Genomic DNA, 17,271 nt, shown 5'->3' with positions numbered 1-17,271 from the left:
GAGAAACAGCATGGAGAGGCAGTATAACCTAAATGGTGCTATTTTGAAGGTGGTGCAAGAGCAGAGGGATCTGGGGTATGTATTCACAAATCTTTGAAGATAGCAGGGCAAGTTGATAAGGAGGTTAAGAAAGCGTATGGGATACTTGGCTTTGAAAATAGGGGTATTGAATACAAAAACAAGGAAGTCATGCTAAACCTTTACAAATCACTGGTTAGGCCTCAGCTGGAGTATTGTGTACAATTCTGGGCACCATACTTTAGGAAGGATGTCAAGGCCTTGGAAAGGGTACAGAGGAGGTTTACCAGGATGATACCAGGGATGAGGGACTTTAGTTATGTGGCGAGATTGGAGATGCTAGGATTGTTCTCCTTAAAGCAGAGAAGGTGAAGGAGAGACATAAAAGAAGTATTCAAAATTATGAGGGGTTTTGATAGAGCAAGTCGGGAGAAACTTTTTCCTCTGGCAAGTAGGCCAGTAACCAGAGATCATAGATTTAAAATAATTGGCAAAAGAACTAGGGGGGAAAAGGGGAGAAATTTTTTCACACAATTGGACATGCACTTGAAGAAGACTAATTTGCAAGGATATGGGGAAAAAGCTGGGGTGTGGGACTAAATTTGGAGAGCTCTTTCAAAGAGTCGGCACAGGCACGACGGGCCGACTGGCCTCCTTTTCTGCTATAAGATTCTATGATAAGTAACGGAACCCCAACAACATGCCTTAAAAACCTAATTCCAGAAGGGATTGTACAAGGTAAAACCACCACAATCGCACCCCAACATGCCTTATAAACTCAACTCCAGAATAAAGGTTGCTCCAAACTGCAGTAAAGTAACATTTTTATTCACATGCCAGAGTTTCTTGGTTTTCACTTCAAACCAAGGTGACTTGGTGCCAAATCACTATTTGTAGTTTAATTTGGAGAAATTCCATCAATTTTTTTTGATTTGAGCCGAGATTTCCCAGTCCCAAGAGAAAATATTCTGATCAGAGCCTGAAATTCCTGGTGTCCATTTCGACCAACGGAAGTGGGGCAGATTGGGCCTGGCATCCGCCTGTGACTAATGACCCAGACCCAGACCCAAATCACGGGGACACACTCATTGCAATAATTGGCGCAGGTGGCTGCGTCTGTACGGACATGTTAGAGGTGCCAGTCCAGGAAAATCGAATGTTCTGTCCCGCTTTGATGGCAGAGACCAAAGGCCGAAGAGGAAATGCTGTAGAGATTTTGAAAAGCTCCTAAAGCAGCAAATGGCCATTTCAGGGCTATCTTGGAGCCTTTACTAGTTCTACAATAGAACTCAGTCCAGCTCCCAGCTGGTGAGAGTTCTGTTGGGCCTAATGAAGGTGTAACAGATGGAATTTCTAGTTTCTGTTTCTGTCCCAAACTGCGCCCCCCATTTCGGGCAAACTGTCCACTTAATATCCTCCCTGATCCCCAAAATTTCAGGCCCTAAGTGACTCTGGACTATTCCTAGATTGAATTACATTTTTGTATGTAGTTGGACAATACGTCAGAAAAAGATACTCCATTAATGATCTACGTCCAGCAATTACTTTCCTTTTCTTATTAGAATTCATATAGTTCCAGACACGTGCTCCGTATGTACCTGAGAAGAAGCTCTCTATATGCTCCTTCTTCCAGGGAACATAGTAATTTTTCCAGCTTGGATATGGGATTGGATAGAACCGCCTTGTGATCCATAAAGAGATGCCATTGCATTCTTTTCCAGTGAAGTGGGCCAGGTTATTAGACAGGCACCATCGCTTCAGAACACGGGTTATCAGTCGAGGACCTTGTTGATCCCAAATGTGTCCAATATAATGGGCCACAAAATCTTCCATGCAGTTCCACATAAAAGGATGGCTTTCATGAAATCCCATTGCTCCATTACTGGTATAGTCTACCTGTTCTCCACAGGTGAAATTAGCAAATGGCAAAGGCTTCATTGATATAATGTCAGTATCCAGGTAAATGCCACCATATTTCCATAGCAGTGCTAACCTGCAGCCATCAGCAAGCACATGGATCCAAAATCTTTCCAAATCTGGATTTACCTGTGATATAATGAACAGAGTAAAAAGTAATCTGAAGTGGTCATTTTCACCATATTTAAAGTTATTTCTTGTTCAGTCTTTGTTGCTCCTCCTTAATCTAAAGACCATTTCTCAGCCAAGAAACCCAGTTTGCAGGGCTCCAGGTATCTTCCAAAGCCATTCTATAACCAGGGTTGTAAGAGGGTTTGAATTGATTTCTTCCCCAATGGTCTCCCCCTGCATAATTATGGGTATGAATCTGTACCCTTCCTGTAACTGGCACAACAGGTGATAACTAAAGTGTTTAGAAGGAATAACAAACCAATGAAGAAAGCCAGAAATATTCAAAGCAAAAGATTTTTTTATTCTTCAAAGATAGTGCAATTTCTGCAATATGGAAAAGGTAACACTGGGATTTATATTATCAATTGGCCTCTGGGCCAATTCTTTAAACTTGTTTCACACCAAAAAAGAGATTTGAGCAAACCAAGTCTCATGTAAAGTGAAACTTTGTGCATGTCATGAATAGAATAGCAAGCTACAAGGCTAACAACTTCCCTTTAATTACAATATAAAACACCAGACCCACTGTGCTCATCTGTTTATTGTGAAGGGTGGTAAATAACACAATGTCACATCATTACTTTCAGGCTAAAATTATTAGTGGTGCCTTTTCAGATCTCCTATCCCTTCACCTTTCCAGTACCCCATCTCCTTCCTATCAGCCCCTCATTTCCATCAGTACAACTACTTCATCCCCTACGAACTATCCACTCCGCCCCTGTATCCTCCCCTCCCATTTGATTTGATGTTATTCACTTCACCCTTAATCCTCCATTCACTCCCACCCCATTGCTGCTCACCCCCACCCAGGGCAGGTGCGAGAGGGTGCCTCATCCTCAATCTATTTACTTCCTCTCTTCCACTCCTGTGACCTACTTTTCTATCAGTTTCGCACAAATAAGATTTGTTTGCTTTCAAAATTAAACTTTAAAAAGAAAATATGTATATTAGATTAACATGAGGAATGATGCTGTGACCCAGAATTTCCTTGAACTTTTTGGCATAACTACAATGTAAAAGCAAAATCACGTACCAGATTTATACCAATTTTACACCAAATTTCCTCGATCGATTGCATCGCTTCCAAAATACTTCTGCCGAAACCCACTCATTTACATAACCCCTTTCCCATGCAGCAGCGCAGCTAATGGGAATTTCCTGCATTGACACCAGTAATGTGAGTAACTACAGTCACAGAGTAGGGCAAGGACAGCATTGCCTGTGGCTGTCAATGTAACCGTGGCATTTAATTTTTACTGCTCTGTCTCCTTTCAGTCTGCTGCTGGAGTTATAAGCAGCATCTTGCAGTTTGCAGTGCACTGCTGTATAAGGGTGGTCACTGAGGTTCCGTATGCACTCAGAAACAGATTCAGCTCTTTCCCTCTTGCCAGAGACAAGCAGCAGGAGCGAGTACCAGGGTTTGCTCACATTGCAGGTTTCCCTTTGGTACCGGGTGCCACATGCTCCACATCTGACCTCGGCTATATTCATTAACAGAAAGGGATTCCACTCCCTCACACGCAATGCATCATGCAGTTCAATGCCAGCTTTCCTGGCAACAGTCATGATTCCTTCATCCTGTGGCATCTACATTTCACCAGCAAAGCAAGTCAAAGGCTGGCTATTGGGCGTCAAGGGTTATCCCCTCATGAAATGGCTCATGACTCTGGTATGGAACGCATGCACATGTGCACAGCAGGCCTACAACAAGAGCCATGCTGCCACACAGAACATCATTGAGTACATCATAGGCATATTCAAGCAACACTTCCTCTGCCTGGACCGCTCTGGAGGAGCCCTGCAATACTCAGCTGAGCGGGTATCAAGAATTGTCGTTGTATGCTGCATGCTGCACAACCTCGCCATTATGAGGGAACAGCCCTTGCCACCAGCTAACCAGAGAGAACCCGAGCAACAGGCAGAGGAAGAGGAGGAAGAGGCGGAGGAGGAGCTGGAGGAGAAGGAAGCGCAGCAGGGAGGCTACAGGTAAACAGGTAAACAGGCCCTGTCTGCCAGGGCTCTGTGTGATCAGATTATTAATGGGTGACACCAGTAACCTCAACAACACCTCTCCATTCACCAACAGTCCCACACTCCTTACCTTTCCTCTCTCACATGACCATCACATCGTCCTTCTTGTGATTACACATTGCTTCCTCCCTCAGCTCATCGCAGAAATAAAAACCACCACCAAATGCAAATTCAAATCCACATTTATAAATTAACACATGAAAGAGTCAAACAAAATGAGACTACTCACCCTGGTGCATTCCCTTAGGCCCCGATATTAGTGAGGATGCGGGATGGCAGCGGGGGTGCGATTGGGCGGGTTGGGTAACCCGTCCAATAAAATCTCTCCATTCCCCATGCGATCGCGGGTAAATTGGAGCCACTTAACGTGGCTTCCGGGTTTGCCGTCCGAAAACTGCGCAGTGGGCGGACTGTGCACCCGCATCACAGACTGCCAGCTGGAGGAGCTCCATTTAAAGGGGCAGTCCTCCAATGGCTGCTCCTGGAGCAAAAACCCAAACAGGACAATGGAGCAGCCCGGGGGAAAGGCTGCTGCTAGATTTAATGATGCCTCACACAGGTGCTACTGGATGGGGTGAGGAGGAGGAGGGATGTGTTCTACCCAGCAGACGGGAGGAAGTGGCCTGCCTCTGCCACCACGAAGGCCTGGCTCGAGGTGGCAGAGGAGGTCAGCAGCAGCAGCAACATCTCCCGCACCTGGATCCAGTGCAGGAAGCGCTTCAATGACCTAACTCGGTCAGCAAAAGTGAGCACACTTACTCATTCTCCAACATTCCGTCTTCCACATCACCAGCCCCACCTCCCAACTCATTCTGCACTGCCAACACTACTCTATCACATCATTCCCCACACCCACTCAAAGCTCATCCTTAACTTACCTGCACTTCCTCACCACTTCCTCACCTCCCCATTACTCACCCCACCACTGCCACTCAACCCAACCTCATACAATGTCATGGCTCTGTCTCATACTCACCCTCTGATGCATCTCTTCCACGGTCAGCCGCACCTAAACCAATGCATTCATCGGTTGGCCACGTCACCATCACTTACTCACGCATCTGTACTTTCTCCCCTTCTAGGAGAAGAGAGCCCAGAATGCACGGGAGAGGACAAGGACCGGAGGGGGTCCGCAACAGATAGTCATCCTCACAGACGCGGAGCAGGAGGCGTTGGCGCAGAGCCACACCCTCGAATGCCTGTCCGTCGGGGATGCCGAGACTGGCACCCAACAAAAGTCTGGTGACAGAACTTTAACATTCAACACACACAATACAAATTGATGTTATCGTGCCTTGCCATCTTTAGCACCTCAACATCTGTGATCATGCTTAATATTGCATTCTGTTCTCTTACAGGGCCTTCAGCGACCACTGTGGAGGGCGATTCCTCAGAAGACCTGCTGGCCTCTGAGGGTGCACCGTCACATCTGATGAGTCATCCACCAGCGCAGATACACACACCTCGGTGGGTCCCAGTCCGCAGATGGTTGGGGTCGGCCATGGTGAGTTATCACACAAATGTGAGCACAAGCAGATACTGGTGGCAGGGGCATCTCTGGAGAGTCCGCATCAGTGGGAGCACTCCTCTCCAGGCTCTGCTCAGTTGGACACAGATGCTGAACCCTGGGGGGGCCATCCTTCAAAAACAGAATGATCGAGGGGCAGCAGCACATTTGCGAGGTGCTGGAACAGGTGCCACGCACACTCTCCACAATCACGCAGAGGATGGAGGAGTCCAACTCCTGCATGAGTGGAATGGTGGCACAGGTACGGAAGGGAATCTCTGAGATACTGTCACTAGTACATGAGGGCATCTCTGAGATAGTGTCGTGGGTAAGTGCGGGAGTTTCAGTGATGGCAGGAAGGTTAGCCTCCATGGAGCTTCAAGCACAGCTCACAAAGGAGTCCATTCAGGCCCAGACAACAGCTGATCAAACTCAGGGTGAACAACATTTTGCCGCCTTAGACAGGCAGATACTCTGGCACTGGCCTTACAAGGCTTCACACATGTCATCCAAACAGTCGTCTAGCAGAGTGGTAGGAGTGGTGTGGGCCTGGCCCAGGGGAGGGATGATGGCGAAAGGGGACATGGAAGTGGGGACGCCACTCAAAGCGCCCCTACCTCTCACCCGTTGCCCCCCTCAACCAGTACTCGCAATGCTGCCTCCTCTCCAGGTGGCTGAGTCTGCCCCTGCACAGGTGCAGGTGGCGCAATCTTAGGAGGGGCCCTCATGGGCACCGAAACCCAGAGGGCGTAGGCCCAAAGCATCTAATCAGTCAGGGCATGAACAGGAGCAACCTGCCACTACCTCTGCTGCAACCACAGGGGATGCACCACGTAGAAGTAGTCGGAAGAGAAAAGCGAAGGTTTTGTAAGAACAAAGGGGATGCACAAGGGTGTTTGACAGATGGTCATGTGTTTTATTTATATTTGCTTTTTGTCAAATGCACATTAAATATTATTATTGTCACCACTACTGTCACGTCTTGGCCATGCTTGACTGGCTTCTATAATGAGGCCCTTTCATGAGGTTCACCATGAACCCACGCTTGATGCCACCCATTGGGTCACTCTACAGTGGGTGTATGTGTAGTTGCAGTACTGTTTTGTGCAGGGAGGAGAGGGGCCTGGTGTGGGCAGAGCTCTAGCCAGGTGGTGAGGACTGGACTCTTCACACTGTCTGATGTTAGGAGAACCGTTCACATATCAGTGACTCCCTGGCCTCATGAGCAGCCAGGTGAGCCGCTGTTCTGCCCATGGGTTGCTCTTCCTCCTCCCCTGCCGCCTCCTCCTCCTCCTCCTCCTCCTCCACCTCCTCCTCCATGTGGCTGGCAGATCTGGATGGGGCCTCCTCAAGCAGCACCCCTCTCTGTTGTGCCATGTTGTTCAGGGCACAACACACAACTGTAATGCGACCCACTCTGTCTGGTGCGTATTGAAGTGTTCCCCCAGAACGATCAAGGCACCTGAAGCGCATCTTGAGCAGCCCTATAGCTTGCTCAATTGTAGACCTGGTAGCATGAGGCTGTCGTTATATCAACGCTGTTGCTCGGTGGTGGGGTTCCTCAAAGGTGTCATGAGCCACGTGTGCAGGGGGTATCCCTTGTCCCCAAGGAGCCAGCCCTTAATGGTGTTCAGTGCATGGAAGAGGGGCGGGATGTTGGACTCCTGGAGGATGAAGGAATCGTGGCAGGTGCCAGGGTATCTGGCGCACACGTGAAGGAATTTCTTGCGGTGGTAACAAACGAGCTGAGTGTTGATGGAGTGATAGCCCTTCCTGTTGATGAACAGTCCTGGCTCGTGTGGAGGTGTTCGGATTGCGATATGGGTGCAATCGATTACACCCTGCACCCGTGGGAAGCCAGCCACAGCGTGGAAACCCATTGCCTTCTCCAGCTGGCTGAGGTCATCCATGGGGAAGTTGACGTATGCGAGGCCCTGCGAAACAAGCCGTCGGTGACCTGCCTTATGCACTTGTCTGCAGATGACTGAATGTCCTTGGTGATGTTCTCGGTTGCACCCTGGAATGATCCGGAGGCGAAGAATTTGAGGGCAGTGGTGACTTTGACAGTGACAGGTAAGGAGATGCAGCTCGGCCCAGCCAGGAACAGCACAGCATGAAGGAGGCTGCAGATGTCTGCGACTACCTGGCGAGTGACTCTGAACATCTGTATGCACTGCTACTCAGAGAGGTCCAGGAAGCTGAGCTTCGGTCTGTAGACCCTATTGCGAGGGTAGAGCCTCCTGCGACGTCGCTCTCTCTGTTGTTGCCCTCCGTGCTCTTGTGCAGGTGCCTGTGGCGCAGCACTGTGTTGTGGAGCTCCACGTGGCGGAGGTGGACGCTGTGCCTGCGCTGTTGGTGATTTTGCTCGTCCTCTGATGTCGTGGTGAATGCAGCCATGGCGCCCCCATCCTGACGGTGTGAGTTTGAGGGGGTCTGCAAAGTAGGTAAATACGTTTGCACAGCAGAGTTTTGGGTGGAAAGTAAGAATTTTGAGTGAAAGCACAAAGGTCTTGCAGCCAAAACTTCATCTGAAGTGACAGAGTGCCCTGCTGCAATAAATGAGGTTTTCTCTCCACCTGTCAAATAATCCTTTGCATCTCCCACTGGCTGCTGGCTGAAACACGTCTGTTGCAGCAGGGAGTGTTTCCCACAGCAGGGGAAACATGCTGAGAATCCTTCAAAATTGCACCCCTGCCAAAATGTCTACTCAATCAAGTATTTCAAGTACTTTAACTATCTGTCAAACTGTATAAATATTCATCCTGCCGGCTTTAATTGCCGGTGGGACTCCTGCATTCGGGAGGCGCATGCACCCGAACACATCACTGGGGAACCCGGAGGTCAGCAGGTTGGAGCTGGGCTCCAAACCCACTCCGGATTTTAGTGATTTTCAGAGCCACCCCACTCCCAACGCACCCACTCCGACATCCGAAAATCGGCCCCTTAGTGTCTGTCATTTGTGTGCCTTTACTTATCCTAGTGCTCCTACGAGGTGCATCCTCAATGGCTGGAGCGTGGGTGGTGGAAGGCTGCTGACCTTCAATTGAAGAGACTGCAGATGGCCTTGGATGATGACTTTGAGCAGCTCTGGGCCTAGAGGGCCGGGCTTCAGACAGCACCATCACGGCCTGGGCTACAGAAGTCTGGGCTGGCTGGCTGACAGGCAACAGCAAGGGCACGAGCGGAGTGGCCGGGATGGGAGCAGGAATGCTGTCATGCTGAGAGAGGACATAAGGTTCGTCTTCCGTGGTGCCACTGCCACTCACCCGGGGCTGTGCCCCAGCAATCCTGGTGATCTGCTGGAGAAGAGATTGCTGGACTGCTGTGACACCCTGGAAGCCCCTTTCAAACAATGGTACCCAGAGCCACAATAGCAGCAGTCTGAGCTTGTAAGCAGCAGTCTGAGTTTCCAAGGCAGCAGTCTAAATTCCAAATGCAGCAGTCAGACTTTTGATGGTAGATGTTTGTGCTGCAATGGAAGCTGTGACATCAGTCATCAGACACTGTATCGTGGTGGGTTCCACAGGTGTGCTGATGGAGGTGACCACCCGTTCAATGTGGGAAAGGATGGGCTCCAAGCCCTGTGCCGAATTGGAGCTGGACTCCTCCATACCCCTTGACATTGTGCGCAGGATTTCTTTCAGGCTTTCCAGTGCACCAAGCATTTGTTTGTGTATGCCCATCGGCCTTCTTCTGTAGCCCAGCCCATCGAAGTCATCGTCTGACTCCCCGGCAAGCTGGCACCCGCGGTAGCCGTACCCCCTGCCCCAGTTCCTGCACATTTGTGCCCGGTGTCTCACCACGTGCAGATCCCTCCTCTATTCTAGCCTCTAAACTACGCACAGTGTCAGTCTCTGAGATGTTGGCTGCAAGTGTAAAATCAAGTGACGGTGTGTCTTCGTCATCACTGTCATCTTCCTCTGCCTCCTCTGTCTGGACAGGTTTCCAGTTCTTCGGTATCTAAAATGACGAAGGGACACGGGTTGAGTTGCGGTGAAGGGAGAGGAGAAAGTAAGACGTGAGTGAATCTACAGAACGTGAGTTAGAAAAGATTGTAGGATGAGGGAGAAGTCGGAAGTGAGAAGGTGGATTAGTTATGCAGAGACCCTCATCATCGATACTTCCAGCACCGCCAGTGGCCATGGCCTCATTGATGGCCCTTCCAATGATGGCCAGCACTGCCTCCTCCATGGGGGTTAGGACGTGTAGAGGCATCTGTCCATTTCCAGTTCTTTCTTGTTGCCTCCTGTTAAGTGCCAACTTCTCCTGCAAGAAAGAGGGAAGTGTGTCAGTGAGTGTCCTGCAAGATGTTTGGGTGATGTGACTATCATGGTTGAATAGCTGCCAGTGTGTGTGACCTGTGAGTTGTGGGTGTGCAGTTTGCAACAGTGGTAATGTGTGAGGGTGAGATGAAGCATCTGATTTGAAGAGTTGTGTACTGATTGGAAGAGTTTGTTGGTAGGTGGGTGATGGGGTGGTGTAGTGCGTGGACAGTGGATGGGGCTAGTGGTGCAGTTGGTAGGAGATGCCACCTGACAGTTGAATTTACTCACCTTGCCCATTCATGTCAAATCATTGAACTTCTTCCTGCACTGAATCCATGTTCATGGCACTATGCTCCTTGCGTTGACCTCATCCGTTACTTCCTCCCACTGCCTCTTGAGCATATGTGTGGAGGGTCTCCTGCGCCCCCGTGGATAAAGGATGCCCCTCCTTCTGTCCACCTCTTGCACCAAGGCCTCAAGTGCACCATCCGAGAACCTTGGTGCACACTCTCTCAGAGGTGTTGCCATTCTTCACTATATTCCAGCAGAGAGTTACTTCCCAATGGACTTCCAGCACTTCCTGCAGCCACAGTGCACCTTCCTTTTAAGAGGTGCAGGCTGCCTTTAAGTAGCGCTAGCCTCTCCTGATATCGGGGCCCCCTGTTGATGCGTGCAGGCAATTCACAGCGCAGGTAGCACTGGCTGCACACAGAAGTCATTTAAATCATCAAGCAGCATGGGTTATTCGCGCACCACGATCCCAGCGCCCGTTTTCGGGGGTTATCCAATATAATCCCCGTGGTATCTCGTGCTCCTCAGTTTTACCTTTTGATTTTCAAATACTGCAAATTGGGACTCCAAAATCAACTATGAACCACATTCCTTAAGCAAATCCAATAATCACCACCACTCATTTATTTACAAACAGAAATGTCCACTTTACAGCCCAGAAATAGTAAACAACAAAACCACTTTCACTTCTCAGAGAATACTGCTTCCATTCTCATCATTTTCACATTAATATTATATGGATACTGCTGTTTTAAAAAGAAAATTACACTCAAACAACTAATTTACTCATTAAAATTATTTCTAATAATTGGTTACCTTTTGATACCAGTCTTTCAAAGGAGTGTCTTCAAACAGTGCGGAGACATTCAAAGGTAAAAGGACGACATTACTCATTGAGGAAAGCAAAGGGATGCCTGCATACTCAGGGTGTGGATACTGTGTTAAGTTGCCACTGAATCCCTTCATGAAGTAATAAATACGTTTGTCTGGGTTTAAACGAGCAGCAGACTCCACTGAACACACCGCCAATGGTGTCGGCTCCACTTTATCAGTCGTCTCCACAAATATAATCCCAGATTTCGTGGTTGGATTTGAAAGATTTGGGTCAGCTTTATTTTTCATCTGGGATATTTCGAAGATGTATTTTTGAATATACTGATAGGTGTCTGTCTTACAGTATATGTACAGCACACTACAAATTGCAATCATGAGGATAAACAGACACCCCTTATACTGGTAAAGCATGGTGTGGAGCTGAGATATTTCTTCAAAAGCTCCTGTGAAACATAAAGATGAAGGAATTTTTTTTAAATAATGAACTAAATACACTGCTATTGATGATTGTACTGAAGTTAATCAGAGTTTATTTATTTTCAAAAAATATATAACAATTATGTCATCATTGGCAGCAAAACTGTTGGAAAGTCATACTCTTCCAAGACATATACGTTTTTCATATGCATCGAAAAAGATTAAACTTCAGAAACAATAGAAACTGAAATGAATCCTACAAATATTCGGTGCTAAAATGTGCTGTAGATGCCCTGCTTCATATGATTTATGTTATAGATGTGCACATTTGTAACAAATAATGTAGAGAAAGGAGTGTCTCTGGATGCTATCCATATGGACTGCCAGAAGGCATTCAATAAAGTTCCGCACAAAAGATTATTGGCTAAAATGAGATCGCACGGGATTGGAGATAGCCTTTTGACTTATGTTGGAAATTGATTTTGAGGTAGGAGACAGAGAGTGGGGATAAAGGGTAGGTAGTCAGATTGGTAAGATGTGAAAAGTGGTGTTCCCCAGGGATCAGTTCTAGGGCTTCAATGCATCACTATTTTGATTAATGACTTGGATGAATGAATAGAGAGTTGTATATCCAAGTCTGTAGGTGATACTAAATTAGGAGGGACAGCTAGTCGAGCAGATGGGATCAGGAAGTTTCAAAGGGACATAGACAGATTAAGTGAGTGGGCAAAACTATGGCAGATCGAGTTTAATGTGGACCTCAGAAAGATAAATCCGAGTATTTTCCAAATGGTGAGAAATTACGAACTGTAGAGGAGCAAAAAGATATGTGAGTCCAAGTGCACAAATCATTTAAAGCTAGTAGATGGGTTCAAAAAGCAATCAGAAAGGCTAAAGGAATGTTGGCCTTTATCTGAAGGGGGCTGGATTACAAAAGGGAGCAAGTTATGTTTCAGTTGTATAGAACATTGGACAGACCCCATCTTTTGGGCACCGCACGTCACAAAGGATATATTGGCCTTGGAGGGGGTACAGTGCAGATTCACCAGAATGATACCAAGACTTAGAGGGCTCAAGGTAGTGAATGGCCTACTCCTGTTCCTATGAAACAGAGCTTGGGTATGAATAATTAATTTGGGTGATGGGAACCAAAAGTGCGAAAGGGAACAGTGATACAGGGCTAATTCCTCAGGAGCCGGTGTCAATAATGCTGTTAATAAATAAGGCAATAATCGCTGGCTTTTGGTGCAACCCAGATGTGTTGGGGATCAATGCAGTCCCAGTTTCCTCTTTACAAAACTTTTTTTGTTGACTGTCCATCTAATCAGTCAGTTATTATACATATGGCTGCTTACATTAGGTATAAGTGGATAAACATGGACATGTCACTCAAGATCACGAGATAGGTTTGCATCTTTAAAATTAAAACCATGAGACAATATTACAAATATAAAATATGAGGAATGGAAGGGATCACTTATTCCTGGCGATATGGTAATCCCACCTAGGAGATAAGAGAGCCCACGGAAATCGATCAAAGTATCCAGGGTAGCTCCTCAGCAGAAATGAATGAACCTTCACCACAAGAAAAAGGAAAATTCCAAACTAACACTCCAGGTCTCATGGAAGGATCACATCGTGCATCCCGAGAGTGGAGTGAAAAAAGGAAAAAGACCAATAAAAGTCTCTTGGAAATAGTTGATCCAAATGATATAACTATTTTAGGAAAGGACGGATAAACATTAGGAAAGATTCTGAAGGGAACGAAAGTGAAGAATAGTAATAGGAAATAAGCCAATTGTTCAATTTATTAGAGAATTGAGCTAAGTGCTTAATTAATTATATAATTAAGCAAAGTGTTTAATTAATGAAATAGTGAATACTAACATTAAAGAGTTCCGAATTTCATTAAATTAAAATCTAGTATATGTACATAAATAGGAGTTAAGGAAATAATAATATAATGATGTTAATAAACAAAAACAAGGCTAATTAGTTAAAAATTAATCTGAAATCAAGCTAAATCCATGCACTAAATATAATCTAGATTTCAAGTAATTTTATTTTATTTAGAACTACATTAATACTAATAAATAAATAAATAAAAACTAGAAATGGCAGTGCAGGCTATGTGTTGGGACTGTAATATGTGGGAGTTTGTGGACAGTGAGGCTGAGCCAGAGTGCCACATCTGCAGTAAATGCCATTGGCTTGAGATACTCTGGCTCAGAGTCTTTGAACTGGAGTGCAAGTTAGAGACACGATGACACATAAGGGAAGGAATTTTTGGATAGTTTTCACCAGAGTACAGTCACATCTCAGAGGAAAGGACAGGTACAGGAAGGGGAGGGTGTGACTGTTCGCAGGGTAAGGAGGACCAAGGGGAGGTAGAGAAGGAGGTCCGGCAGACACTGGTCCTGTCCAACAGGTACAATGTACTTGCTACCTGTCAGGATAAGGATGCAGGCTGTGGGATGGACAGCCAGAATACTAAACGTGGCACCATGGAGCAGGAGGCAGTCCAAGAAAAGGAAGAGCAGAATAGAAAGGTTGTAGTCACAGGGGATTCAATAATTAGGGAGATAGATAGCGTGCTCTGCAGTTGCGACCAAGAGTCCAGAAGGATGAATTGCCTACCTGGTGCAAAGGTAAAGGATATTTTGGAGCAACTGGAGAGGAACTTGGAAATGGAGGGGGAAGATCCAGTTGTCATGGTCCATGTTTGGACCAATGACATCAGGAAGAAATGGGAGGAGGTCCTGCTAAGGGAATATCAGAAGTTAGGGACTAAATTAAAAAACATGACCTCACGGGTGGTAATCTCGGGATTACTACATGAGCCACGCGCTAATTGGCATAGGGATAGGCAGATCAGAAAGGTGAATGTGTGGCTGAAAGACTGGTGTGGGAAGGAGGGGTTCCATTTCATTGAACATTGGCCCCAGTACTGGAACATGAAGGAGCTGTACCGTTGGGTCAGGCTCCACCTGAACTGGAATGGGACCAGTATCCTAGTGGAAAGGATAAATAGGGCTGATAATAGGAATTTAAACTAGTAAGATGGGGGGAGGGATCTGGTGAAAATAACGCAGGCCTGAAGAAAAAAGCAAAAGGAGATGAGAGTGCTGGTGGAGTAGCTATAGTAATTAGAGACAACATAATGGCAACAGAAAAAAGGGACATAAGTAATATTAGGTTAGAAACAGAATCCATATGGATTGTGACAAAGGATATGAATTGTAAACAATGTTACAACACCAAGTTATAGTCCAGCAATTTTATTTTAAATTCACAAGCTTTCGGAGACTTCCTCCTTTCTCAGGTAAATGTTCAGGAGCTCCTTGAAGCCTACGCATTTATACATATAGAACAATACATGGTGTTTACAGAATGCCCCTGCAACTGCCCGTTGCCAAGGCAATCACCGTGTTCAGACAGAGAGGTGTCACCTGCAGAACCCCCGAATACACATTCAACAAAAAAACAAACAGGAAAAAAAACAGAGAGAGGCAGAAACATCCGGAAGGCAGAGAAAGCCAGCAAATGACCCATTATATTAAAAACAGATAACATTTGTTCGCTGGTGGGGTAACGTGTAGCGTGACATGAACCCAAGATCCCGGTTGAGGCCGTCCTCATGGGTGCGGAACTTGGCTATCAATTTCAGCTCGACGATTTTGCGTTGTCGTGTGTCTCGAAGGCCGCCTTGGAGTACGCTTACCCGAAGGTCGGTGGATGAATGTCCATGACTGCTGAAGTGTTCCCCGACTGGGAGGGAACCCTCCTGTTTGGCGATTGTTGCGCGGTGTCCGTTCATCCGTTGTCGCAGCGTCTGCATGGTCTCGCCAATGTACCATGCTCTGGGGCATCCTTTCCTGCAACGTATGAGGTAGACAACGTTGGCCGAGTCACAGGAGTATGAACCATGCACCTGGTGGGTGGTGTCCTCTCGTGTGATGGTGGTATCTGTGTCGATGATCTGGCATGTCCTGCAGAGGTTACCGTGGCAGGGTTGTGTGGTGTCGTGGACGCTGTTCTCTTGAAAGCTAAGTAATTTGCTGCGAACGATGGTCTGTTTGAGGTTGGGTGGCTGTTTAAAGGCGAGTAGTGGAGGTGTGGGGATGGCCATAGCGAGGTGTTTGTCCTCATTGATGACATGTTGAAGGCTGCGGAGAACATGGCGTAGTTTCTCCGCTCCGGGGAAGTACTGGACGACAAAGGGTACTCTGTTGGTTGCGTCCCGTGTTAGTCTCCTGAGGAGGTCTATGCGATTTTTTGCTGTGGCCCGTCGGAACTGTCGATCGATGAGTCGAGCGTCATATCCCGTTCTTACTAGGGCGTCTTTCAGCGTCTGTAGGTGTCCATCGCGTTCCTCCTCGTCTGAGCAGACCCTGTGTATTCGCAGGGCCTGTCCATAGGGGATGGCCTCTTTGATGTGGTTAGGGTGGAAGCTGGAAAAGTGGAGCATCGTGAGGTTGTCCGTGGGCTTGCGGTAGAGTGAGGTGCTGAGGTGCCCGTCTTTGATGGAGATTCGTGTGTCCAAGAAAGAAACTGATTCTGAGGAGTAGTCCATGGTGAGCTTGATGGTGGGATGGAACTTGTTGATGTTATCGTGTAGTCTCTTTAGTGATTCCTTGCCGTGGGTCCATAGAAAGAAAATGTCGTCGATGTATCTGGTGTATAGTGTTGGTTGGAGGTCTTGTGCAGTGAAGAAGTCCTGCTCGAACTTGTGCATGTAAATGTTGGCGTATTGGGGTGCGAATTTGGTCCCCATGGCTGTTCCGTGTGTTTGGGTAAAGAACTGGTTATCGAAGGTGAAGACATTGTGATCCAGGATGAAGCGGATGAGTTGTAGGATGGCTTCCGGAGATTGGCTGTTGTTGGTGTTGAGTATTGATGCTGTCGCAGCGATGCCGTCATCGTGGGGGATACTGGTGTATAGTGCCGAGACGTCCATCGTGGTGAGAAGTGTTCCTGGTTCAACTGGTCCGTGGGTACTGAGTTTTTGTAGGAAGTCTGTAGTGTCGCGACAGAAGCTGGGGGTTCCCTGTACGATGGGTTTCAGGATGCCCTCGATGTATCCAGAGAGGTTCTCACACAGGGTTCCGTTGCCTGATACGATGGGACGTCCGGGTGTTTTGGCTTTGTGTATCTTTGGGAGGCAGTAGAAGTCTCCCACGCGGGGATTACGTGGGATGAGAGTGCGTAGGATGCTTTGAAGGTCTGGATCGAAGGTCTTGATCAGTTTGTTGAGCTGGTGGGTGTGTTCTTTGGTCGGATCTGCGGGTAACCGTCTGTAGTGTTCCTGGTTGTCCAGTTGTCGGGATGCTTCTTTGCAATAGTCTGTTCTGTTCTGTATGACTATGGCTCCTCCTTTGTCCGCTGGTTTGATGACGATGTTGCGGTTGGTCTTGAGAGCGTTGATGGCGTTGCGTTGTGCTCGGGTGACATTCTGGACTGTCTTCTGAGTGCGGCTGATGAATCTGGCATTGACGCGTTTCCTGACAGCTTGAGCATATGATATGAAGGGATTGATCATTTTAATAGATATACTCTGCAGACCACATAATAGTGGGAGGGAAGTAGAGGAAGAAATATGCCGACAAATCTATGAAATGAGTAAAAAACATCAAATAATATTCATGAGAGTTTTTAACTGGCAAGAAGAGGTAGGGAAAGGGGAATGGAGTTTTTGCAGTGTGTACATGACTCCTTTCTTACCCAACAAGGAAGCAGTCGCTGCCGGATCTAGAAATGGGAAATGAACCGGAGCAGACAAGAGAAGTAAGCGTAGGGGAACATCTAGGCAATAGTGATCAT

The 17,271-nt window shown here is 47.1% G+C and overlaps 1 protein-coding gene across 1 annotated transcript; it reads right to left on the bottom strand.

The window, feature by feature from the left end:
- Positions 1–1,452: 1,452 nt before the first annotated feature.
- LOC137331186 (alpha-1,4-N-acetylglucosaminyltransferase-like) lies at positions 1,453–11,445 on the bottom strand. Its single transcript, XM_067994799.1, has 2 exons — positions 11,017–11,445; positions 1,453–2,064 (listed from the first exon to the last, which is right to left on the bottom strand). The coding sequence occupies exons 1-2, from the start codon at positions 11,443–11,445 to the stop codon at positions 1,453–1,455; spliced, it is 1,041 nt and encodes a 346-aa protein (XP_067850900.1).
- Between the last annotated feature and the right edge of the window lie 5,826 nt (positions 11,446–17,271).

Source organism: Heptranchias perlo, chromosome 13, assembly GCF_035084215.1.
Source record: "Heptranchias perlo isolate sHepPer1 chromosome 13, sHepPer1.hap1, whole genome shotgun sequence".
NCBI classification, from domain to species: domain Eukaryota; kingdom Metazoa; phylum Chordata; class Chondrichthyes; order Hexanchiformes; family Hexanchidae; genus Heptranchias; species Heptranchias perlo.
Note: the sequence above shows the minus strand (reverse complement) of the source record. Positions and strands in the feature narration are given on the sequence as shown.